This window comes from Struthio camelus, chromosome 8 (genome assembly GCF_040807025.1).
Source record: "Struthio camelus isolate bStrCam1 chromosome 8, bStrCam1.hap1, whole genome shotgun sequence".
Lineage (NCBI taxonomy): Eukaryota > Metazoa > Chordata > Aves > Struthioniformes > Struthionidae > Struthio > Struthio camelus.
In genome coordinates, this window is record NC_090949.1 from 4,064,726 (window position 1) to 4,089,727 (window position 25,002).

A 25,002-nucleotide genomic window follows, 5' to 3' on the forward strand; every position below is an offset into this window, starting at 1 on the left:
GAATCCTATGGATTTAATTATCGTAATTACAGGCAGGTCCCTATAGGCAGGCTCAGTTCCACCTTCCCTACCGAGGAGCGACACTCCAACAGAGACAGCGGCTGACGTCTGCCCCTGAATTGGGACGTTCGGACGTTGACTTCTGATCCGGCAGAAGCTTTACGAGTTGGGAACGACGGTCGGGTTTTGTACCTTTGGGGGGGTCGCGCTGGCAGAAGCTGCTTCAGCCGCGTTGCGCCGGTACGCGCTGCCCGGAGCGCGGGTGCGGGGTCCCAGCTGGCGCCGACCTAACTCGCGGCCTTGCAGAGAAACTCTCGAGGCCACCTCCTTAAGGCTTTGTGGATCTCCAGGACTCGCGAATACTTCCTGTTTTCAGCTGCTAGTACATCAGCCCCCGCTCTTCTGGTTTCACGCCCCGATTACGGGAGCTGCCCTTTAGCCAGCCTTCCTGGTTCGATGATAAACGACTTAACCACTTTGCCACGAGTCCAAAACACACACGGGATTTTTCTCTCTAACGTGTCGCGTACGCCGTTACGAGCTGACCTCTGGGATTTCGGTGCAACTTGAGGGGATGTTTTCGTCCTGCCTGCCGACGTGGCGCGTACAGCCGGCGATCGCCAGTCCGCCTCCAGGACGAACCCAGCGCTCCTGGGGGGGCCGCGGCTACCAAACGCCCGTTACAACACCGTCTGGCTCCTCGTCAAACCTAAGCAACCTCCCGCTGCGGCGGATATTTCAGCTGCAACCGCGAAGCTGCGCAAAGATTTAATTCTTCTGGTCGTGTCACTGCTGTCCGCCGCTTCCCAGGCTGAAAATGCTATTTAAGGAGCAAATAAAAATCCTCATATTTTCCGCTCTTTACGGCGCTTCTGGCCGATACCTACGAAAACAACGTATTTCTGGCAGAGATTAATTAAGAGCAAAACTTCTCTCAAGGAAGAGTACGCCCTGAGGCACAGGAGCTCCCCTGGGCCGGGAAGCACGTCCCACGCCGGGCTGTGCGCCAGCCCCCGGCAAGCTCCTCGGCTCTCGGCGGCTGGCAACGCACGGCCGCTGCCCCTGACGAGACAAAAAAACGGCAGGATTCACCTCGTTCGGCCACCCGGTCCGCATCCTCAGGACAAAGTAGCGCGAGCGCGCTGGAGAACCGCCGGCCCAGCCTCCGAGAGCCGGAGCCTCACCCACGGCGGGGACAGGCGGCCACCGGCGGCCGCGAGGGCCAACGGACGGACGGACGGACGGCTCGCGCTGCCCTGGCGCGCACCGAGAAAAGGGGACGAACGCCAACCCAGGCCCGGCGCACCCGCCACGCCGCCTGGTCCGGAGGTCAGCGTCGTCTCCTGGAAAGCCACGCCAACCGGAGACGCTACCACTGACCGTTGGCGGCAGGTGACGACCGTCTAAACGTTGAGAGGGTGAAGGGGTTTATTCGAAGGAGAATTAGCTCTATAACAGGAGCGCCCCAGGTTAGGCTAAAAACTTACTCCTGTGAACTACTCCTACAGAAATACTCTTCTCGAGACTCTGCAAACTCCTCCTCATTCTTCTCGTCGCACTCTCGTCCCTTTTATCGGATCCCGCGCTACCTACCTACACCGAAACCTAAAGCTGAAAGATCCTAGTTGCAACCTAGATAATTTCATTTAAGGGAAGACGTTTTCAACTGGAGAAACACCAAAGCAATGTTATTACCCAGGGAATCCAACGGGATAAAAAGAGCATAGATTACGCTCATAAGAAGCTGTTGCATGCTTCGCTTTGCCACCTATTCCTTTTCAGTATTTCTCCCCTCGAAATTTAAACATCCAGCTCCAGATAGGACAACAGCTCCCCGAACAGCCTACCCCCTGCATACCGTCTGGGTGAACTGAGATATTTGTCTCTAATACTCTAAAAAAAAAAAAAAATCTGACAAAAGCAAAACGAATCTGTTGCTTGGGATAAATAAGAGATTTAGCCGGTGTAACGCTCCAACAATGTGGGCAAAAACGGCAGAAATTCACAGCCGTCCAAGTAGAAATCCCCCTCCTTCTCTGCAATCCCAAGTTACCATCTGGGAGTATGAACTACTTTATTCCGCTTGGGGAAGCAAATGTTTAATATCAAATCTCAAATAAAGTACACAGCTCCAAAATGCGAAACCTAAAAATAAAAACACTGGTGAGCGGACATAGTTCAAGGTATAACCCAGAGCAGAGAGGTCTCTCCTGCCTTCTCCTCAAGGTGACCCAACAGCCCAGTTAACTGCTGAATGTCTCAGTTTCCCATCTACAGCGTGACGTAAAAATTCTCTATCATCTCACAGGGAAATAGTATGCTCAGGTAAGAGACTGGTGGAAACCGCCAAGATCCACAAATGAAAGCTGCTCTCGAGACACTGAGATAGGCAAAGCCCCCTTCTCTGACGAATTTCCAGCATCACCATTTTACGCAGCACAGATCTCGGGGCCGGGCTGCCCACACCTCCAGGCACGGTACTCCTCAACTCCGCTGCGGGCGGCTCCCGCCAGGAGATCCAGCAAGAACCGCCCAGCGCGTCCCATGCGTTAAAAAAAACCACCCGCTTCGCCCAGGCAGCCCATGCACGTCCCTAACGCCTGCGCCGAGCTCGCGCGCGCCCGCCGCCTTGATCTCGAGTCCTACCTTTTCAATTTTCTCATCGAGCATCCTGAAGAACTCTTGCTGGCTTTCAGAGATGTGCATGCTGAAAAGCAAAGGAAGAGTCATCAGCACCCGCAGGACGCTTGCTCCGGTTTAAACCACCTATGCTTGCGCTCCAGAATAGGCCAGGATCCAGTTGCTAGTTTTTAATACCGCTGCGAAAAATAACTCCCTTTTCTGTCATTGCCGAAAAAGGGAGCGCTAAAAAACTCAACCGTAGGTGAATACAGGAGAAACACCCTCTGTAACTGCAGGCTGTCAGAAAGCGCTAAGGACCCCATCTTTAAAAAAGTAACAAAACCCAACAGCTCAGGATATTGCAGGAGCCAGTCTAAGCCAGCACTTTCCATTACCAAATTTTGACCCTGGGACTTATCCCACAGCTGTCATATGGGTGTAGCTTGTTTCACCGATTGTAAGGCCTCCCTCTTCCGGGCAGACCCCAGGCGCTGCTGAATAGACCTCGCCACGCTGAGACAGGATGTCCTTCGAGACTGCCAGCTTCCCCACCACAAAACTAGATGCCTCCAAGGCGAGGTTAAAGCCTCATCTCTCGCCCCGAAGGGTCTCGCTGCCCGGCTACCGCGTTCAACAACCAGGCGTTTCTGCTACAAACTCCGGGTGGTTTTTCCCCCCCGTCTCCTTCCAGACAGGGGCTCCCCACCGCTCCTTGGGCGGACGCCGCACGTCATCGGCCTCAGCTAATTTTGCAGCACCAGGAGGCTCCGGGGTTAGCGGCGCTGTTCTGCGTTCGTAAGCAGGGGCTGCAAAACGCTCTTATCAGCTGGCTGCCACACGCTGACGTGGCACGAGGCCCGCCGGACAACGGGTCCGTCCCCAAGGCGGGGGGGGGGCTGCACAACCCCGAAAACACCGAAACAAAGGCAAGAACACGGAGACAAAGAGGAGGACGTTTTATTCGAATTACGGGGTGAGGAGGGTGCATTTCCTGAAATAGTTAGCATCTCTTTTGGCGCCCGAAGAGCAAGCTCCCTCGGGCCCGGCGGGCGACGGTGCCAACCTCGGCAACGTCCCCACGCGGTTCGAGGGCCACGCGGCTCTCGGCGCTTCCCCCGACACTGGGAGCTGGTCTCGCAGCTCTCGCTCCTCTTCTCGGGGCCCATCCGTCCAGCTGTAACGAGTCAATGCTCCCCCCGAACGCCCCACGAGATGCCTCCTACAAAGCTCCGCGTTCATCCTCCGCTTGCTACTGGCACGAACGTACACAACCGTTTGCTGATGCCGGACGTAAATGAAGGCTCAGTTCGCGAGGGAAGCTCTCGGGAGTCACAAGTTGAATTCAAACCCAAGGCGGCTGGTGCGGGAGAGGGAACAATTCGCCCCTCAGCGGCCGTGGCAGGTTCGGTCCCCAGCCGTCCGCCTTGGGCTCAGGTCCCCACCTCCACCTGCGCTGGGGAGAAAGCGCCTGCAAACTCCGCTCCGGCACCCGAAACGCCGGCTTCGCTACGCAGCCGCCACGCACGGCGCTGGCCCGAGCCCAGCGCCACCGCGGTAGAGCCAGTTTGCAAGACGACGTGGCCGGTTCGCCCCCCGCCGCAGATAACGCGGGTGAGAGGAGGCGGAGGGCGTCAGAGCGAGGCACGACTGCCCCGGTAGCCCACCTCGCCTACCACGCTTTACAAGATGGAGACAGCACGGGAAACGCGTTCTTGCCTTTGCAACGTCAAAGAGCCAGTTTCCAACAAAACGCCGTGATCCCGGCGGGACTCACCGCCACCGCAATTTGCGAGGAAAGGAGAGGAAGAAGAAAGAAGAGCGCGTTGCATCGCCGCACAGAAGACAAGCGTGCAGTGCACACTGGGGGAGAGCGTGGAGATCCTGGAGATCCAAAAGCCAGAAGAAACGTTTAGCCGGGCATCAAAACCGCCCTGCAGTCTGGAGACGCAACACACACCCGCACACACAGAACGTGGACACAGGCTGTAGCCTGAGGAACTGCGCAGCGCTGCAGCGTCCTCAGCGGGGAGGGGACCGACAAAGACTTCCTGGACAACCGGAAGAGAAAGCACAGCGGCCACCGGATCTACATCGAGTCCTTGGGTATCTCTCCAGCAGAAAATGCTTCTCCCAGATAAAAATGTGGAAAATACTGTTTTTTTCTTGCAGCAGCACGTGAATGCATTTTCAGGTGTCTTGTGGCAGGTTGGTTAAAAACAGGGTGTACGGACAAAGTCTCCTTAAGGTAAGGTAGGTAGTACCGTGTTGTTCAGGGTGAAGAGGAAGGAAGCAAGCCCTCGGCCTCCGTCAAGGAGCCCCATGAATTTACTGCTGGTCCCGTACGTACAGTGCTTAGGTAAAAATCTACATTCTCCTCGACACAGCAGGAATCGTCACAATCTCCCTTTTCTAGGTAACGTTTTAAAACTCCCTCCGCTACACTGGAACTTAATAGTATTTGGAGCACCGTCCAAGTTCTGCTTTCAAACAACATCCACGCAACAAGAAAAACAGTCCTATAGCTGCAGGGATGTGCAAACAAACGCCGGCCGCCTCTGTGACTTGTCTCGGGACACGGCCCCTTAGGAGGGTATCCGAAGCGGTTCACAAAAACCGCGTCGCTCAGCCAAGTTGGGGGCAACCGTCTCTAGTTCGCTTAAACTGGCTCTGCTTTTCAGCGGTGCTGGAACCGGCGACGGGTTTTCGCGAGGCCGTCGCAGACATCCTGCTCTCAGTCGGTGTTTGCTTGTTTTATTGCAATTAAAAAAATAAAAAATAAAAAGATTGAACTTACTTTGCTCTGGGTTGATGTACTAATCCTGGGATCTCTTTATTAGATTTAAGTCTTGCGTTCGAACTGGCACTTTTTTCCTGAAACACACAAAAACACAGCACAGAAACCATCAGCGTTCATCAAGCGCACAAAGCGCGGCAGCTCTGCGGCACGAGAGCCTCACGCCCCGCCGGATCCGGTCACTTCTACCTGTACAACCCAGTGAGAAAAGCAGAATTAAAGGCAACAACTGATAAAACGCCCCAGGGAAACGTGCAGCCATCACCTCGGGTGGGCAGACGTTAAATACGGCGAGCGGGGGCTCGGTGGCCTTCGGGATTGCCAGGGCACTGCAAAGCCTGCAGCCTCCGGCCCAGTTTCGGCCGGGCCGCGTAGCGATCGACCTCCTCTTTTTGGGAGGGGGGGGAAAACACCTGCAAAGTAAACCTTAGCGCACGAAACCACCTACTGCCTGCAAAAATTTGGGCAAGGCTAGGGCAAATCTGCTCGGCAAGTCTTCGCAAAGCAACGCCCCGGGCGCTGGGGGAAGCTGCCGCCGGTGCAGGTGGGACCGCGTTGAGTCAACGTTTCCGTCCCACCAGCGGCACAAATCCGCCGAGACTCCTTAGGCACGCCACGCGCCGGCGACAATTTAAGCAATGCCAAAACTAAGAATTAGCCCTTTTGTCAGTAATTTCGGCGGGTTTTGTTCCGTCTTATTCAGTCGCTGAATGAATGAATCGCGCCAAATGATTTTTAAGAGGGCTACTAAATCGCTGGATTAAAAATTAGGCCGTCTAGCAGCTAATACTTTAATGAATGATTCTGCAAGGACTGTAAACATCCACCGCCCCAGCACACCGAGCGCTGTTTGATGCATAGCTGCTAATCCTCCCGAAGAGGAACGGGGGCCTTGCCTGAAAATACCCCTAAGAGAAAAGCAAAGCCTTGCTTTCCAAGCCTTAGCAAACATCTCAGTGTCTACAGAGAGAGATAGCAGGAGCTGGCAGCAGCTCAAGCCCTGCTCCAAAGCAGCTTCTCTCGCGTAGGGACAACTAGGAGGCCACAAGAAAATTGCACTTAACGTGTTGCCTTCTCTCTGTGGAGCCCATAAAAACATCTGGAAGATGAACTCGCTCAACTCCGGACGACGGAAATGAATTTCCCGTCAACGCAACGCCAAGAGCCCAAAGACTCTTCTTTCCCACCGGCTTCTGACAACGCACGCGCACCTGCTCTCTGCTGCTTGCGGTTGTGCTCGTTGATCCGAGAAGATGGCACCTTCCCCAGCTGCTGCTCGCGGGCACGGGCAGAAAAAGAGGAGCGAGGAGAAAACCTAAACCCCACGCACCGGAGCACCTGCAGGGTCAGGGACTGACCTACAGCCAGGAACCTGCTTCCTTGCACCTTCGGGCCGCCACGCCGGCGGCGCGCGACAGCCGTGCGGCACCCGGGCGTCTGAGAAGGTCCGGCCTTCGACGGAAGCGCAACGGGCTTCGGAGGCTTTAATCCGCGGCCAACAGCAATTCAGGCGCGCACGCGCGTTCGTTTGTAGCTGCTCAGTGCCGCTCACCACCCGTTTACAAACAAACCACTCCGGGTGCTGTAACTGGATATCCGCAGCCGCGGGTCTCCCGGGAAAAGGCAAACCGCGGACGTTTTCTTCCCCGCCGATTTGGCAGTTTATCGTTACCAAGGGAAAGCTGCCAGCAAATCAAGGTGATGCCATTTGATGGATTCGTTAATTGCCGTGAATGCCCCCGACAGGGCTGCGCCCCATCCGAACCGCGGGGCGTCAAGAGAGGGCAGCGACCCCGCTGCCGGACGCTGCTAGCGCAGCAACAGCCGCTGCTGCCGTTACGAGTCAGTATCTGTCTGCGTTCCCGCTGACGTCTCCCCTCTTACGCACCCGTTCCTCGAGGCACCTGAACCTCAGGCGAGGTAGTTCCTTTCCTCCAGAAACTTGCCACGGATTTGCCTCGGGTAAGCAGCAAACAGCCTTTCGTCCCGGCTCTCTTAAGACTCACGGGCAAGCCCAGGGCTGACGAAGGTAAGATTTACTTCCCCCCCCCCCTCAGAATAAAGGTGAACGCAGCCGCGACTCCAGAATACGGACTGAAAGACGTTTCAACTTTAAGTAGATAAAAAGCCCCTTTTAAGAACCTTTGATAATTACGGGCGTTGCTGATCTCTTGGAGAGCGATGCTTCCACCTAAGATTTTATGCGTGACAATTACTTCCGCTACCTAATCTACTGACCAGTCTTCATCAACTTATGGTCACCTTTTGGTCTTTAATGGCTTTTCTCTAATGTTGCAAATAACCAGATAAAGACATGAGCAAATAGGAAAACAAACAAACAAACAAAAAGACACGTAAAATAGTAAATCGTAGCACAATCAAAGCAAGTTTCTTTGAATCAACTTTTTTTTTTTTTTCTTTTTTGGAAAAGGTTGAAAGCATCCAACTTGCAGCTGCATCCTGGAGCCACCAACATCTGGAGGCGGCACGTACTTCCAGTTTTAAGATGCCTTTGCCTCTATAGATTCCCTGTTAAGATATATTCAAGTTCCCAGGAGCATCGCAGGTCTCACCAGATAGCCATCACCTTTTACTCAATACCGGTAGTTTACAGCTATTCAAACATTTATAAGGAACGCACATCGCTTATAGCAGGGCACCGCTTTTCTTCAAAAGAGCCCGCAGCACCTTTCAAACTATTTTTTGGAACTGTTTAAATCGCCGTTAGAAGCATTTGGGGAAAAACGAAGAACCGGGTGTAGAGCCCGGGCAGCGAGGAGGCCGGGCACGATGAGGAGCACGTCCACGCGCCGTCGCCGCGCGAGCTCGGCTTTAAGGAGCACCTCGTCCTTGGGGCAACCACGCAGTCGAGCCTGTTGGCTCGACCGAGCGCGGGACTCCCGCCGCCCGGGGCACCGCCGTCCTCAAAAGGAGCACGTTAAAATACGGCGCGCGCTCACCCGTCAGGGAAACGAACAGCCAACATCAGGCCGTGAGTCAGCCCCAAGCCGGAAGGGCAATCCAGACCTGGCGGGGAAAACCCTGCGCCTTCATCAAGGGCCCGCTGTTTTCTCACATTTCTCCCAGGGGGTAGGTCTCATCCTGGACAAAGACAGGTTTCCAGACCTCGTCCTTCCCCGTCCCTCCCAGGAAAGTGCTCTGCAGCGACTCCAGCTCTGGAAACGCATCAGGGAAGAGCAGTATTCAGAAAGCACAAAAATGCTGAAATGGGATAAAAGCAGGCAGAAAAGAGAGTGAAAGCCAACCAGAGTCTTTGCACGGGCAGCAGGCGGCTTGCGGCCAAGGCCTTCAAAACGCAAAAGGGACAGGGTCGTTGCGCCCGTACAAAACGAACACGAGCGACTCGGGGACGCTTTGTCCGAGCGGGATCGTGCCCGAGCGTAGATCCCCGCGCACGCGGCCGGCAACGCGGAAACGTCGGGAAGCGAAAACGCAAGCAATAAGTGATGCTGCAGAAGAGTATCGATTTGGCTGGACCACCTCGAGCGCCAGCCCAAACCAGAGATGTTACCCTGCGCCCTCGGTGTGCTTTTAACTCTTTAGGCGTTTACGCATGCCAACATCTAACGCAGTTTCCCCCTCCAACATGAACCACGGTGCTGACATTTAGGTGCACGCGTGCAACTAGCCTCACGCAGCTGCACAGAGAAACATATATGAGAAACGGTGCTCCAGAAAAACGTAGGGACTAACTTACTACAATTTTTGTGTTTTAATTTCCAGACGTTTAGAAGGGACGCACGGCAAGGCCTGCTGTCAAAGCACTGGGAGCAACAGCTGAAGTTGAAAAGAGCTCAAATATTTCATTGCACAAATTTTGCACCTCGAGTCACGGTCGTAAAAAAGACTATCCAAGAACATACTGCAAACTTACTTAAAGAGGGGGTTCAATGGAGCCTTACTAAACTCTCCAATAGAGCAAGCAAACACCCGACTCCCAGAGCTTGGTATTGGCTGGAGTCAGCGTAAAAACTCGTTTTATCCACAGGTTTGGCATCATTGCAAATATCGCCCTGCCGCCCTTTCTCTATTGATCTTCCTCTCCAAGGACATCTGACCTGAGGTGATTCGGTTTCAGATCGCCATTCTTTTTTTCTTCCCCTTGGATCAGCTGTTTGCACATTTGGCAGAAAGCAAGGTGAACCAGAACCCTAACGAATGTGTCGTCGCTCTCTTTAAATGCTTTCAAGAAGTTAAAATCGGGGCGTGATTGTAAGAACACCACCCCATGTTCTCATTGCGCTTAACTCTCCTACTCAAGATCAGTAGGATCTTGACTGATGTGAAAAACCCAAACAGAAATTTAAATGTGAAAAAAAGGGAAGAGGGAGGAAAAAGCGCTCTCTCTCTCTCTCCCAGAATACCTAAGAATAGCTCACTCTCGGCAAACCTATCGGCATACGAGCTTTGGTGGGGAACATCAGTAAAGAGCAAGGAAAAAAAAAAAAAGAAGGGAAATTCCCGCTCCTGAAGGGTTTTCAAAGGACATTAATATTTACTACATCTAATAGTAATCTTTTTAAACTTCCCAATCAGCTTTTCAACTCCTTCTTCCTCCCACTCAGTATCAGGAAGTCCAGACCACTGGGCTATGGTATTTCCAAAGAATTATTCTTTAAGTGTTTGGTTACTAGATGGTACCGAGATGCAGACCTAAGAACAGCTGGCACAAAGAGGGTAAATGAAGCCAGGTAAATGGGTGAAATTACAAGTGAGGCAGGGAATTGGAAAAAGAGGAGGCAGATGATTGGAAGCCTCTAGGGAAACTTCTCCTTGCCCCTTGCTGGCCTATTCCCTTTCACAGCTCTGTAGTTTTATCACCCCTCCGCAGGGATTACAGCCTTAAATCCTCTACTTTATATATAGCTTGTGACATAAAACTCCCAAAAAATAAATGCATTTATTTCCACCTCAGAGTTCTTTCCCGCAGAGCGATTCCCAAGCTTAAGACTTCAAAAAGTCCCCCGCAGAAAATTAGAAGTGTGACGACGTTAAAAATGCCTCCGTTCCGTAAGAGTGGCTTTACGCCGCTTGAAACATCTGGGCTTTCTGGCTCCTTGAGCTTGCACGGTATTTAGGAAGAGCAGCCAGGAGAAGAAAATGAACATTGTGACAAAGATAAAGCCAAAACAACTGTATCCACAGGATTGGACACAGTCCATGAAGTTTCATTCTGGATGTGAAACCGCCTTGCTGGAGGCAGAGCAAGGGAGATGTCTAAAGGTGATGTGGGATCCCTTTAGGGCATGGAGCATGAGGCCTTAAATTAAAAAATATCCAGAAATACTCAAGAGAAAATGCTGTGAGCAGAGAGAGCCGCTCTCCAACTCTTATTAATACGCTACATCTTTAATGGCTTTTGTGCAGCAGAGTGGTTGAAAGTTGCACCTAGCAAACCAAAAAATTGTGGACAAAATTTTGGTCCATCTGAATGATGGAAAAAAGTTAACACCTGCATTACGGAAAACTTTCAAGATTAGACTGACCTTCAAGGAAACTTCTGGGGTTAGGCTGGGCCTAGGTTTAGGTTGCACTTCGCAGTGAAAAGCACAACGCTTGCTCTTTCGCAGGTACCTTCGGTCTTCTGGATCCTGCAGCCCCCCTGGGCAACGAGACCTGGCTCGGGATTAACTTACTGCTTATTTAGCCTGCATCGTTAATATATCTCTCTCAACAAGCTTTTACAGAGATATATTCATTTACAAGAAATGACATATTACTCACGCCTTCCAATTTTTCATGCACGTCCCCTGAAGGCAGGTCTCCTCTGAGAGTAATAATGTGGAAAGAGCTGGCACTTAACACGAAACAATGGTATTGCGAGCAGTCTGTAAAAAGTTTATACCCAGGCATAAACGGCATAGGGGCTTAAAAGTAACTTGATGTTTCATGACGCCCATCCACAATACGGCTTGCATCCGTTCGCTTTTGCTTCAAGGAAACAGTCTGCAAAGCAGTTTTGCGTTACGTTTAGGTTGGGCTCACTGAGAAGATGGTGACCATCAAACAGCCACTCTGAGGAGGCGTTAAAAATAATACATAGTTCCCTCCATCGGCCAAACAAGAGTATGTATGTTGATCGTGCCTCCTCCCTCAGGCTCTGCAGTTATGCTGGTCGTCAGCTTTTAATCGTAAAGAGAAGGTAGGAGCACCCTACCACTCATCTCTTACAACCTCCACACAGCTCCATAATGCGCATCAAGATCCTCTCAGAAATTAGGAAAATGAAAGTGTCCCATTAACCCAGTCTCAGAGGGGACCGGACAGGCAGTCAGGACTTCACAGGGGCATCAGGATACAGGTAACATCCTTTCCCCTTCTTGCTCAAAACCTGAGCTTCATGAAGGACAGCAGCATTTCTCATCAATACAAATGTATTTGTAAGGGGAAGGGTTTGGTCACTCACTGCCTATGGGGTGATTCCAGCGTGCAAAGCAATGCCATAAATGCAAAAACGATCTCCATGTGGGCCCACTAACACACAGGCATTCCCCCAACTGACAACGATTATTCCCACAATGTGCTTCCAATTCCCACAGATTTCCATCACGGGAAACACCTCTGAACATGTGGAAGAGCATATGCTGCACGCCCAGGGCTCATGCAGCATGGGCATTGCTGGCTAACCGCATTTTCCATTCGCGGAGCTCTGTAGCCGACAAAGGGGAAAAAAAAAAAAAACAAACCACATTCATGAATGTTCCAAAACAGCAACAATTCCCTACAATAAGCTCGCATTCTCCCAGCACTGTCCAAGGCTAAAATTTTTAAATTTTCTGTAGACTGCGGTTATGTAAACATCATTATAGGAGCGTCTTTTCAATGCCTGTATTTTGCTTCTCTCAAGTTCTGTTTTGTTCTTGTTAATTCTCAAATTTGCACCAGGCGTAAGATTTAAGACCCAAGAGACGGAAGCTGCAGTTCTTGCTACACAGCAAATTTCAGCGAGTGTGTTGCTTTTAAAGGACATAACAGTTTGATTATTATTAAGGCTGACGTATGTACTATGACACTCGAGAAGTATTATGGCTACAGGAGGAACCCTGATTCACGTATTTTGTACAATCTTTTCATTGTTTTGTTTAGATAGTACCTTTGAATATAGGGCAACAAACTTAGGAAAAAAAAATTATTTCACAAAGAATATAGTAGCCTGCTTATTTACTGAGTGTCCAGTCCATCCATAAGCATGGATTTTGCCTAGATTATCCAAACAAACTAATTTGAGATTAATACCGAGAATAGGTATGGTATACACCAGAATGAAAGACGATCAAAAAGGTTTTTAAGACTTTACGAATCCAACCTCCATCCTGATTTAAGTGTTTATCTCCCATAAGTTCCACTGGAAAAGAACGGAAATATCAGAGCGTCTCCGCAGCAGAAACGTGAACCGGCAAAGTAAACATGTTCCATCAAGGATGAATAAAAATAGCTTTGGCTGCTACAGATGCTATAGATCAGGGCAGGAGATCTAGACCAATTACTGAGTGAAGAACCACCTTAAAATCCATCAAAACACAGAACCGGAAGTGCTGACATCCAACAGAGAGTTAAGGAGCACAAAATGACCATGTGCCCGATCGGCCACCCCAAATGATAACAAAGTAAGTGCCAATATCGCCACAGTATCCACAATCCTAGCGTTCCTTGATTCTACTTTATATTTTGTCCACTCCAGTTCTAGCGTGTCTATCATCTCACCTTCTTCTGCATCTCCGCTTCCCAAAACCACCCCCTCCCAGGTGGCATGGGAAGGACTGGAAATGAGCCCTGTCCTCCTCCACTAGAAAGAGGGGCAGCTCCTTTTCTGGAGGAAAATCTCAGAAGTCAGCCACTGGGCATCAGTACGAGACGGGCTGTGCTGGCGTAGGATGTCTGCTGCCTCGGGGGGGAGTGGGCCAGGCTGCACAAGAGCAGCTCTCCGTACGCCGAGCAAGACCGGACCGGCTGGGGATGGAGAGGCTAGTGGGAACATCCTTCGTGGCCTCTTGATCAAAATACGAAACGGGACTGTTTTCTGACTCTACGAGGTCAGTCTCCTGAAAGCTTCAGATGGTAGCAACCATCACCAAAGGAAGATATTTCAAAATATCGTCTAATCATACCATCTGAGCGCATGCATCTAAAACACAGATTTCTGCCCAACCTGTTCTCCAAACCTCCAGTCCCACAGTTTTTCTCCATAGCTTGTCTTTTAATTTTTTACTTCTCTAAAAGTTCAAATGTTCTTTCTACTGCCCAACTTAAATCCTTGCCTGATGTCTTCTTGTATCTCTCTCTGTGGTCATGGGAAAAAACTGCCATGCCTTTTAAAGCAACCTTTGATATACCGGGTAACTTGTGTTTCCTTCTGTCTTTTTAGGCTAAACAAATCAATTCCTTCCATCTTCCGTTACAGCTTGTGTTTGCTAAACCTCCTATTCTTGTCACTCCCCTCTGGGCCCTTTCCAATCTGCCTACAACTTTCTTTAAGAGTATGCTTCCAGGTTTGGTCACAAGATTTAAAGCCTTACTGAAGTCAGCAAGCAGCACATCCATCACCACATCTGATAGCAACAGAAGCTCCCGTTTCAACGTGGTATCTCAAACCAGTGAGGTTAACCTACAATATTCAAACAGAGATGGCGTTTCTCTGCCAGCAACAGCCCTATCGGAGACTTGCAAGCAAATGGGTGCTACCAACTCTTTTCACTTTTGAGGTTTGCCTAAAAGCAAAATATTTTGGCAGGTTGGGTCACATATACTCAGCCGAGAGAGCCCAACTCCTTCACACACAGTCAGTTCTAGAGTTTTCACGTGTCTTGGACTTATGCAAGTCTTTGCAAAACCTACTCATTTTGCTACTATAAAGCACGGTTTGCAGTCGAAATATCATTAAGTTTTATTACCATAGCTACGTAGGACATCTATGGGCTGTACGTTCCTACTTCAACAAAATGAGATAAATAAATGCGGAAGGAGAAATGAGCTGCACTCAAGCTCTCTAATGGATACACAAAAGTTGTGGTACAGTACTCGAGATCTCTCTCAGGCGGAAGGAGCGTTAGGTGAGACTATCTTCCCGCCTCAACCCTTGGATTACTAAACGAAACAACTATTTAACGCCAGCAGAATTATCACACAGTCGAATATCTGCACGTCCCACGACTCACAGTCCGACAGGTCTTCCTAAAACTAGAGAAAACAACAGGCAACAACCAAAACGCGTGCCCTTGAATCACTTTCGATTTTGCTATTCCTAATCAAAATCCACCTTCGAGTGAGTAACAGTTTGTTTTCAGCCGTTTGCAGATGCCAAGTTTTAACGCACCCTCGATTTTCACGCGACACAAAGCCACGTGGCTGCAAAGATATGCAAAAACCCTCAAAAATTTACTAGGTTTCTTCCCACCACAGGGATGTTCAAAAAAGGAAGGACTTGCCTATGATTACCAGCAGCTGCAGTACTGCCAAGCACGAAAGCTTTCTGCCGGAGTCAGAAGCACACGCCTATGCACGTTCACAGGAACGTACTCGCAACGAGGAGAAAACAAGAGTTTAGGATGAAAATACTGTCTCATTTTTAACAGCAGTGTTGCACTGTTAACCATTCAATTACTTCCTTGCACTTAAAATTCACTGTTTAATCTTAACGTGATAATGAGAGCTTGACTTCATGCCGTCTGCCACATAACGACCCTAATAGCAAAATTAGATTTTATTAAAGTCACTGAAGCCCACGCTCCGTAATCCCGCTGCCTTTTCACTACAGTGTTAGCCAGTACTTTCCTTGACTGCTGCTGAAGAACAGTAATAAATAAAATCTCTTTTGTGATCGCAATTGGTAAGCCTGTGAAGGGTATTTCTGACTTGCTCATGCAAAAGGAAGATCAGTGGAGACCGGGTTATCGAGGCACTCTGAAAATCCTACAGAGCAAAGTATGTTCGAGCAAAGACCATGTTGGGTTTTTTTGTTCTGTTCTAGGAGCTTATAACTTCTGAAAAACTGGTAGCAGGGACTATATCCACACAGACCTGTGACATGCATCCTTTTTTGGCCTTTCTCTAGGAAGTCCCATTTTGTAAACAGCTGAGAACAGACTAGAGCCGATAATTCAAGACCCAGCAAGTAGCGCCTTTCACCTTAAAGCGGGTTTATCAATCCTGGCACGAACATCAACAAACAGACTTTATAACTCGCACAGAAAATTGAAAACACTGTTCTTTCCAAGCTTTGTGCTCAGCAGCCAAATCTGATAACACTTACGCAAGACTTCTCAACCTGCAGGGCAGCAAAAGCACTTTTTGGAGCAAACAAATACATGAACCGTGTGTTGCACCGCTGCAGACAGTAGGTCTCGAACTGAGAAAAAACACCATCGTTCCCTTGAAATAAGGCAAAAATCCTCTCATTCCCTGGCTGGTCACAAAAAGCGCAGCCTCCCACCCCGCGTGAGGCTACAGCACATGATGAAGCACCTACCTAAACAATTAGGTGCTTAAAATCATTGTTAATAGTTCTTCTGATGTAAACTTAAATAACACTTTGCCTTGGGATCTGTAAAGCGCTTAAGGGCTTGCTTAATCTCAGGAAGGCACCTAAATCCCACTGAAATCAACAGCCTATATGCCTCAATGCTCTCCTGAATCGTGGTCCACGTGGTCCTTCCAGAAGACCACCACCCTCACCGCAGGCTAATTTTGCAGCTATTAAATGCCACGACAGCAACAAACAACTTAAGAGTTCAAAGTGGCCGTAACTATTAAGGATTTTTTGCGGTACCATCGTATACTGTATTTAAAATGGCTGGATAAGGCACGCAGCGAAGGGGCAGATGGCAGGACAGTCACAGGAACAACACGGAGACCAGCAAGACGCCAGAGCTGCGTACAGATCACATAATAAAATAACCCTTGCGGGAGAAAGGCATGGTCACCAATGGGGAAGCCCAAGAGGCACATTTGGTGATGTTTAAACCTCACTTAAACAACATGTCAACTGCGTGAAACGAGCAAAAACAAGCGAGTTCTTCCTCGCCGTTTCTTCCAAACGAGACACGGGCATCGACGTCATCTTAAACTCCAAGCTATAAATAAAGCAGGTGATAGCACGGCACGGTCCTGTGAACGTTCGAGGACCATTAAAGCCTTTCTGTTGCTATGTATATACGATGCCTTGGTATTGCCGTGGCTGGATCCTCTGTGCCAAATTCCTGAAGCTTAAAATCACTTTCAAGTAATCTTAGCCTACTTGCGGCGAGCTGGCCAGCAACGGCAACTTTTGGTACGGCCTATAGAAGAGCAAATGCCCATGGCTGCTCAGAAACTCTGGCCAACATTAATAATAGTTAATAATGCATGTTCAGAAAATGTTTTTCAATACAGAAAGGTATTTACCTCTTGGTAGGGCTATACATTTTCATTTAAGCAACTTTTTTCCTTGCATGATCATAAATCGTGCCCATTGACATGGCTGCAGAGAAGTATCCAGAAGAGAAACCATAAACATCAGGAATAATTCTACCTCCCAAACACGTTATACAGTGGGCTTCCCAAAAGAATTATCAAAGTAAATCTCACGGTGCAATTAACTTGCTAAATGACAAAAAGATCTTTTATTTTGTTTTAAATTATTTAACATCTAACTATTGATAAAAACATTTTGAATGACGTCCCATCTAGCACAAACTCCAAAATGCTGTGAATAATTTCGAGACGAGAAAAATAACATAACAACAAATAACATGATTATATTCTACATGCTGTACTCTGCCTCTTGTTATATTTGGTCTAAGCTGTCGGCCTACTGTAAAAGCCAGCCAAGAATTCTTCATACCCTGCCAGAGCTAGAAATACTGGCCAGAAATATTTGTCATATCACAGCTCAGTTTCCAAAAAGTAAGACGCTGGACTTGCAGAGCCAGGAAAAAGTAAAGTGCAAAGGACGATAAAAAAAAAAAAGGACTTACTTAAAATTGGTGGAACGCATCAGGAGAAATGAATTTGAGTGATCTTAAGGCCACAGGGCTGCAGTTTGACAAATACATTTCACTTCGATTCCTAAGTCCCTGGGCATTATACTCGTCTGCAAGATCCAGCCACACAACTGCTGGATATTATTCAGGATGGAACGAGTAATTCCATCAGCCAGGATGAGGCAATCATTTCCAGTAATCGGCCACCACGGCAGCAGCGTTCCCCTTTACAGAACCACGCAGTTTTACCCGGGATTACATGTATTGCTTTTTCCAGTGTCATCCGACACTGATTAGTCATCAGACACTTGGGAGTAGCCACGGGTGAGCAGATAGCCAGTCCGAGCTAGGATACCTGCTGAAAGACCGTGGCTTTTACCCACCTTACGTTCGAGCAGGGGTGATGCTCACCCATTCAAAGCACCTTTACCTGCTTACAGTGGGAAAAGGCACTGAGGACTGCACGCTGGCTCTTACCGAAGAGCTGTATCACCAAGGCCCTCACAGCTCCTTTGTGCTGTAGCAATAGAGTTGGCTCCCCAAATTCATCCTTTGGCTCTCAATGACGCTTCCCAATCTAAACCTCTACTTTAAAGCAAACTTCTTTTCCGCAGTACTAATATTTTCAGGGAAACCCTTTACAGGACAAAAATGTACAAACTAAGAGTATTTGAAATCTATATTAAGAAAGCTCATATTTATGCAAATCCTGAAGGCCAGTTACATTGGTCACAGTGAACCTCACTAAGACCTGCCACGTCATACGCCTTGACTTTTTGCAAGGCTTTGGTCGCCATCTCACTTGACATTTTCATAAACAAGTTCGGAAAAGCAAGGCTGTTTTCCAAGACCTACGAGATGAAAGCACTCTCAGCTAAGTGCAGAGCTGGCTGCAAAGCCATATTCAGGCGAGTTTATAATGGCACATGGTCAAAAGGGACGGATGTACTGAGTAGGATTTTGCCGGTATCTGTCCTGGGGCTGGATTTCCATGAGTGACCTGGAATGATGAAAAATGATGTATTACAGACTATGACTGCTTCCCTAAACCACAGAGAGCACCAAGCCAGGAAGGACTCGAGTGTTTTGCAGAATTCAAAGTTACCCTGACAGCTTAGAGATATGTACCAAAAAACACAGGAGACTATTCCAGTGCCAGGTATTACATCAAGGCAGGAATAATCAACTGGATACATACAAAATGGAAACATCAGCTTAAGGAGTAATTCTGCAGAAAAGGATCGAGAAGTGAGCTGGACGTGAGCCATCACTACCACGCTGTTGCAAAGAGGGCAAGCAGCATACTGGCATATGCAAACGGTGCAAGAGGCTGCAGATTACGTGAACTTCTTCAGCTGCGCTCACCGACGAGGTCTTGGAGAATCCCCCCAAATGACTAAGAACATCAGAAAACACGGCCGCTGGGAAAACATTGCATCAAGTAGAGCCGCACAACCTCCGGGATGACCGCAGCGAGACATGATGCTCTTCCAAAGCAAAGCTGCTCTAAACTGCTCTTCACATCCACAGCGATTAGGACAGAGATAACGAATTTCAATTGCCACAAGGTTAGGTAGGGAGGCGGGAAGGGTTGCTCCAAGCCCTCACCTCACAGCCCGGCGCGCCTGGCCTTTCCGGACCCCTCTCGGACCTTTCAGCCAGCCCCTATCCCACGACTTTGTTCCAGGCAACTCCTTGCTTGGCCTTATGTAACGAGCTTGAAGCGAGAGCAGAACCATTATTCGGTATCTCCCACCCCAGCGTTAAGTTCCTCTACACACAATTAATCAAGGAGAAGCGTTGGCAGCTCGCAATTTGCCAGCGAGATGCACCAAAGTAATAAGGGAACTCACAGTCTGCTTTTGAAGACGGGCTATTAAACTCGCATCCTGCACTACTTCAATCAGGAAGAGTTAATTAAGCCGCTCCCTCGATACAAGTTTTTATCGTGTTGCACCAGCCATACATCACTTTTATAGGGCTCAGACCGTGGCCCTGCTGCACGCCTGTCATCCGTCTTCCCAAATTAATCTGTCGGCCTCTGTAAACTCGAAGCAGACCTCATACATTTTGCCTCGCTGGCGACGAGGCCGAACGTTGAGGGAGAGGGAAGACTTGAGGGCGAACGATGCCAAAGTACCATCTCCCAAAAGGGTTCAAGTGGAAAGCTGCCTCGCGGACCCCTCTGCAGCTCATAACCCGAAACGCTACAAATGACCTCATTACCGTTTTAGCGCTTCACGTTTGCGCTGCTTTTATTTCCGTGCGTTGACGCAGCTTTATGGCCGAGGCCACTGTCATAAACCCAGTGCAAAACACCTTTCGCGCGCGCGGTAATCGTGAACATACGCAATCCAGGACTCAAAAACACAGCCTGTAAAACCAGCGAGAGCCGTAACGCCAGATTTTTAAAACCATTCACGTATGATAAGAGTCCAAGTCTAAATTTGTAACAAGCAAAAAAAAAACCCAACAATTTGCTATTATGTTACCCGAGCTCGAGGACAGGCTAACACGACGCAAAAAAAAACCCTTCCCGCGCCGCAGCCACAGGAGCTAGATGTGAATCTCCTCCGCTTTAAAGCACTCACAGGAGTAAGGTATAAAAATTAACATTTAGCTATGGGATTTAACCGTAAGAGAAGACAGCTTGTGAAGGGAAAAAGAGAAAGCCACGGAAACTTGGCCACGTTTTCCAAACCTCTGCCCGGAGCCCTAAAAGGGATCGTTCTGCCATTAAATTGTGAGTCCCTGTTAATTGTGCGGCTCAGACGAGCTACCAAAGGGACCCCTAGGAAAATAAGGGGCACAGAGGACAGAGAAGACACTGGCTATGTCACTTAACCCAGGCTGTCGCGGTTGCACGCAATCAAGCCAAATCGAGCCTTCCACACCCCCGTGAGGCCACGTGGGCTTGAGCGCGTAGACAGGGAGGTAAAAGGAAGAGCACAAAAGGGCCCGCTGTAAGGTCACTTATTTTTTAAAACGCAAACAGGAGAATAATCCATGGTGTGTTTTATTGAAGTGACAGATCGAGAGCAGCCGGAAGAACCGCTTCTAAACCACAGCCAAGCCCGCGAGCAAGATGCAAGTCCGCTCAGCGAGCCGGTAGTACAGGGCCTTTTATGTGTTTTTCCCCATTGAACCGTCGGATTTGTTTAGATAAATTCATAAATGTGCTTATTTACATATAAGGATAGAAAGGTATATTTAGGGATTTTTTAAAGCAGGAGAAAACTCTTTCACGATCATCGTAAAATGCAACCACGCCAAACTTTAGTTAAAGGAGCATGCTCCAGCGCTGCGAAACTTTTATAATTAATCCTTAGATCATCTCAGCAAGCGTTATGAGTCTAATTAACGTTAGCTGAGACGTTGCTCATGTTTCTGAAATCGCTGCAACGAGACACTCGGGAACCGACAATCTGTATCCTCTGTATCCCATGACCAATTTCTGGCAAGGCGCTGACTCACACCATTAAGCCTCAACATATTTCTCCGAATTAGCAAGAGCCTGTTTCAGACCTAAGCTAATCAATGGACAAAATCAGGTGAGGCGCCAAAAAAAAAACAACAAAAAAAACCCCACCCAAATCCCCCTTCAAACTCCACCACTTGACCGCCAGGATGACCGCTCAGAGAAGACGATGCGTTTTCCCAAATCTGTTTTTCCTTTTTCTTTTTTTTTTTTTTTAATCGAAGCACCAGGGCTGTTCTTAGCAGCGCGCACCCGTAGGCTGCGGCTAGCGGGCGCCTTGGAAGGCGGCCGGCCCCGGCGGGTGAGCTGCGCCGCCTCCCGCCACGACCGCCCCGCTGCCTAGTATCGCGCCACTGCATCAGCTTGGGGAAAAAAAAATTAAAAAAAAATTCCTGTTTGCTTCCAAAAGCAAAAAAAAAAAAAAGGGGGGGGGGGAGGAAGAGAGGAAAATCAAGTTAAAACGGGATGAAATTCTTTGGGAAAAGTCTTAGCGCCTAAGCTGCTGGGCTCTTTCTGCTCTGTTTGCTCGCAGAGCGGCCGACTCCGATTCCTGACTGCTGCAAAACAAACTGCGTTTTATATTTAAATACATGCATACATACACACACAAATACAATATTATTACAGGATTAAAAAAGCCCTGGTTTTGTGTTCCCATGCACAGACTGTTAGGCAGTTTGTTTACTTATGCAAAGCAGCCCGGCTTTGATGCGATCCCACGGAGAGATCACATATGAGATAAAATTGCGAGACGAATCCCGCACTGAGCACACTTACCACGGATCAAGCGTGGGAGATGCAAAGAGGAATATTGTAAGAGCTGCAATTCAACGGATGTAAGTAATTTTTCTTGCAGCAGCAAGAAACGCACAGTTTAACACCAGTAAACGGGATATTAGCTTAGTTTAGCATTACTTTGCTACCTGTGCAAATAAGTACTTTACATTAAAAAGTGCTCACGTCGGACGGAGGTTTATTTTATGACCTATCTACGCGCAGCTCCAGCCTGTATCATCCTCCACGCACGCAAGGGCCTGAATTAGCCACCCAGCATTTTCGTAATCCACAGTGCTCGGCTTTGCAAGCATCAATCTCTCATCAAAGTTTCCCCCCCCCCCCCCCAAGATTTTTTTTTTTTAAATAAGAAAACCCACAACCCTCAAAGCTTATCATTTTGTATCGATTTCCCTTTTCCCCAAACCAATCTTCTCCTCTGCCATAGAGTGCCATCCTTTCGGCTCGCTGAAACGTAGAAATTCCCCCCAGCACCCACGTTTAAGTCTTTCATCTGTCTAGGCACTGGCAGCAGCAGCCTGAAGAGCAAAAAAAAACCCCCAAAAAGAGACAGCTGATCTCAGTTTCCCACAAAAGCCAGGAAGAACAACTGAAGCTGAAAACCTAATTATAGTGGAAAAACTCAGGCTGAGCCCCTTCCAGCCCCGGGTTTCAGCACATGTCACGCAGATGAAGAGAGACGCTCTGCGTTTTATCCTCAGGGACGGCTGAGCCGTCAGTAAATTCAACTCGAGGGGGATAGCCAAAATAGAAAGGTTTGGGGAGAGGAGCTGGAGCTTGCCAATGACACCCGCGGGACCGCAGGCGCTTCTCAAAGCGTTTTTTTGTATTTGTCTTAACTAAATAAGCAGAAAGAGCTTAAAATTTTTTTGGGGGTGGTGCAGAAAGTCCCATATGGATATTGAAAAAGATTGGGATTGTTTACCTAAAAAAAAAAAAAGGTGAAGTTTCTTTTTCCCCTCTTTTGCCCACCTTTCGCTTTTTGCCCCTCCTCCTTCGCCATTTACCCTTCTTTACCCCTCCAACGTCTTCCTAGGACAGTCCCGTATCTTCTCCTCGCTTTCAGCAGCAGCTCCTGCAGGTTCCTCCTTGGCGCTCCGGACCGCGCTTCCAGTAGCAGCTCCGCTGGCCAGAGAAGATGCCCCAGCTCTCGTCTGTCACTCAAGAAGATGCATTAAAATCCCATCCGAGAGAGATACGTAACATGGTTTTGAGGTCTACTACGCACTAGAGAGCTGTCAAGTGTCATCTGCTTTGCTGTGTTTCAAATAAAACTAGCTGTCATCAATCTCAGCAGAGATTATAAGCAATCCCTTTCCTAAAGGAAACGAGCAAACTCATCCTTTCATAACGGTCATTCCTTGCTTTTAAATATCATCTTCGAACCTGCGTGAAGCCAGCATAATACAACGAGAACGTGAAGAACAACCCGAACTCCTATCCACCAGAAACCACTTTAAAGATACAATTTTCTCTACGTTTTTAAATATCAAACATTACATATAAACTGCACGTTTCGGTCAGCTGACTCATTTTCAAGTGCTGGTGCCACTGGAGTTGAGGCTGGTTCACGCAAAGAGCCCAGAGAGTGGTGGCGGGGGCCAGTCTACGGGTCTGCACCTCCTCCTGACGATCAGCGTCAAAAAGCTGTATCTACAAAACAAACAGGCACTAGCCAGTACGCCGGGTTATCTGCGCCAGACCGAATCAGGACCCGAATTAAGACATCGCAAGCGTCGTTTCGAGGGAAGGGCTCCTCCTCTCGCTGTCTTAATCGGGCCTGCCGACGAGAATTTATTCTTACTGACTCCAAATTAGCGCCGCGTTCCCATCTGTTAGCGCCGGGGTGACGTGCAACCACGGCTTCCAGCGCTGACATTTCAGAAATCCTGCGTGCGGCGGCCTGAGGCCGTCTGACGCGTTTCAGCCACAGAGCGACCGCGACGGAGCTGCGCAATTCAGTTCCTAGGTCGGCTATTTCTATGGACAAGGACTTTCCTTGCAGAGCTAATCTCCCGTCCGTGTCCGGCTGTGCATCCTTCAGGGGACGCTGAGCGGAGCTACGCAGTTTATATTGTCTGAGGATTTAAACAAAAAATAAAAGACAAAAAAAAAGAAAAGGGCGGGGGGGAAGAGGGGGGGAAAGGGTGTTAGCATCCCCTGCAGTACTGTTCATTAGTGCCAGCGATCCGGTCAACGAAGCTAATTCCTCTGTTTCACAAACAGCTCTTTGTCCTTTTTCCTCCTCAAAAGCAGCAGCTTTCCCAGAGAGGAAAGAAAAATTGCTCAGCAGGAACCCACACGCACAGCGGCGGGGCGGGGGGGGGAAGCACGACCTGCAGAGAGAGCAACCGGCTGCCCCCAAACAACGGGAACGGCTCCCCGCTTTGGGAAGAATTCGTCACAAAGCTGCTCCTGAAACCCTGCCCCTTTCCAAAGCCCGGCGCGGACGCGCGCGAGCTTCCCACGGCAGCGGGACCACGGGACTGTAAAGCACCCAGCTCGCAAACGCTAGGAAAACACGGTTACGTGGACCCCAGATACTTAACTGGAGATGAAAACTTGACCCAGTAAGAGCAAATCGCACTCAACCGGTACTCATTTTTCCCTAACAAACACTAGCAAGCCTGTAACTCCATGTTGCTTCTGGACACTGTGATTTTAATATGGATGCTTAGAAAAAAACACCATTTCTTCCTTTAAACTTTCCATCCTTCAAGACCCTAAAAAAATGGACCATGCTACCTGTCACTAGAACGACATACGCAGGTTTGCTACTCAAGGGAGGGCGAAGACCGAAACAAAGACTAGTTTAAAGCAACGGGTCTGGATCATAAACCTAAAGTTTTTACGTTATTTTCCTGACTTGGCCAAAATATCTATTAATAGTACGCATGCATTTTCTAGATCCTCAGAAATGAAGTACTATCTCTTAAGTTAGATGCTAGACAAAAAACTAACGCTTTTCCCATCAAAAAATGCTTGTCAAGGCATTGGCAAGGAAAAGAATATTAATACCTAATGCAATCGGTTACCTGGATCTCAATATAATGTGCAATGACCCATGACGGTAGTGAGTTCATTAGCAGAAACCCTTCTTTCCAGAACATCACTGCAAACTTCAAATAAAACAGGCAATACGGCGCAGCATCACACGATGTTTAAAATCAACCAGACTCTGGCAACACCCTTCCCTTGTACTTCTGCCTCAGCTCCAAATGCATTTGTTTGGAATAAAATTATTCAAGATCCTGGCTTATGGAAATTGCAACGCTGTGATTACTTCCTCCCGTAACACCGCCACGGGCAGCGCAGAGTTATTTCAGAACCACAAA

The 25,002-nt window shown here is 48.7% G+C and overlaps 1 protein-coding gene across 12 annotated transcripts in view; it reads right to left on the reverse strand.

Annotated features, from left to right (window-relative positions):
• C8H1orf21 (chromosome 8 C1orf21 homolog) overlaps nt 1–25,002 on the reverse strand; it is a 91,615-nt gene that overhangs the window by 4,703 nt on the left and 61,910 nt on the right. For all 12 annotated transcript variants that reach the window (XM_068951889.1, XM_068951891.1, XM_068951890.1 and 9 more), the window contains 2 exons: nt 5,417–5,493; nt 2,647–2,707 (listed from right to left, as the gene is read on the reverse strand). In XM_068951889.1, coding sequence (XP_068807990.1) covers nt 2,647–2,707; nt 5,417–5,493 — 138 coding nt within the window. The remainder of the gene's footprint in view (nt 1–2,646; nt 2,708–5,416; nt 5,494–25,002) is intronic.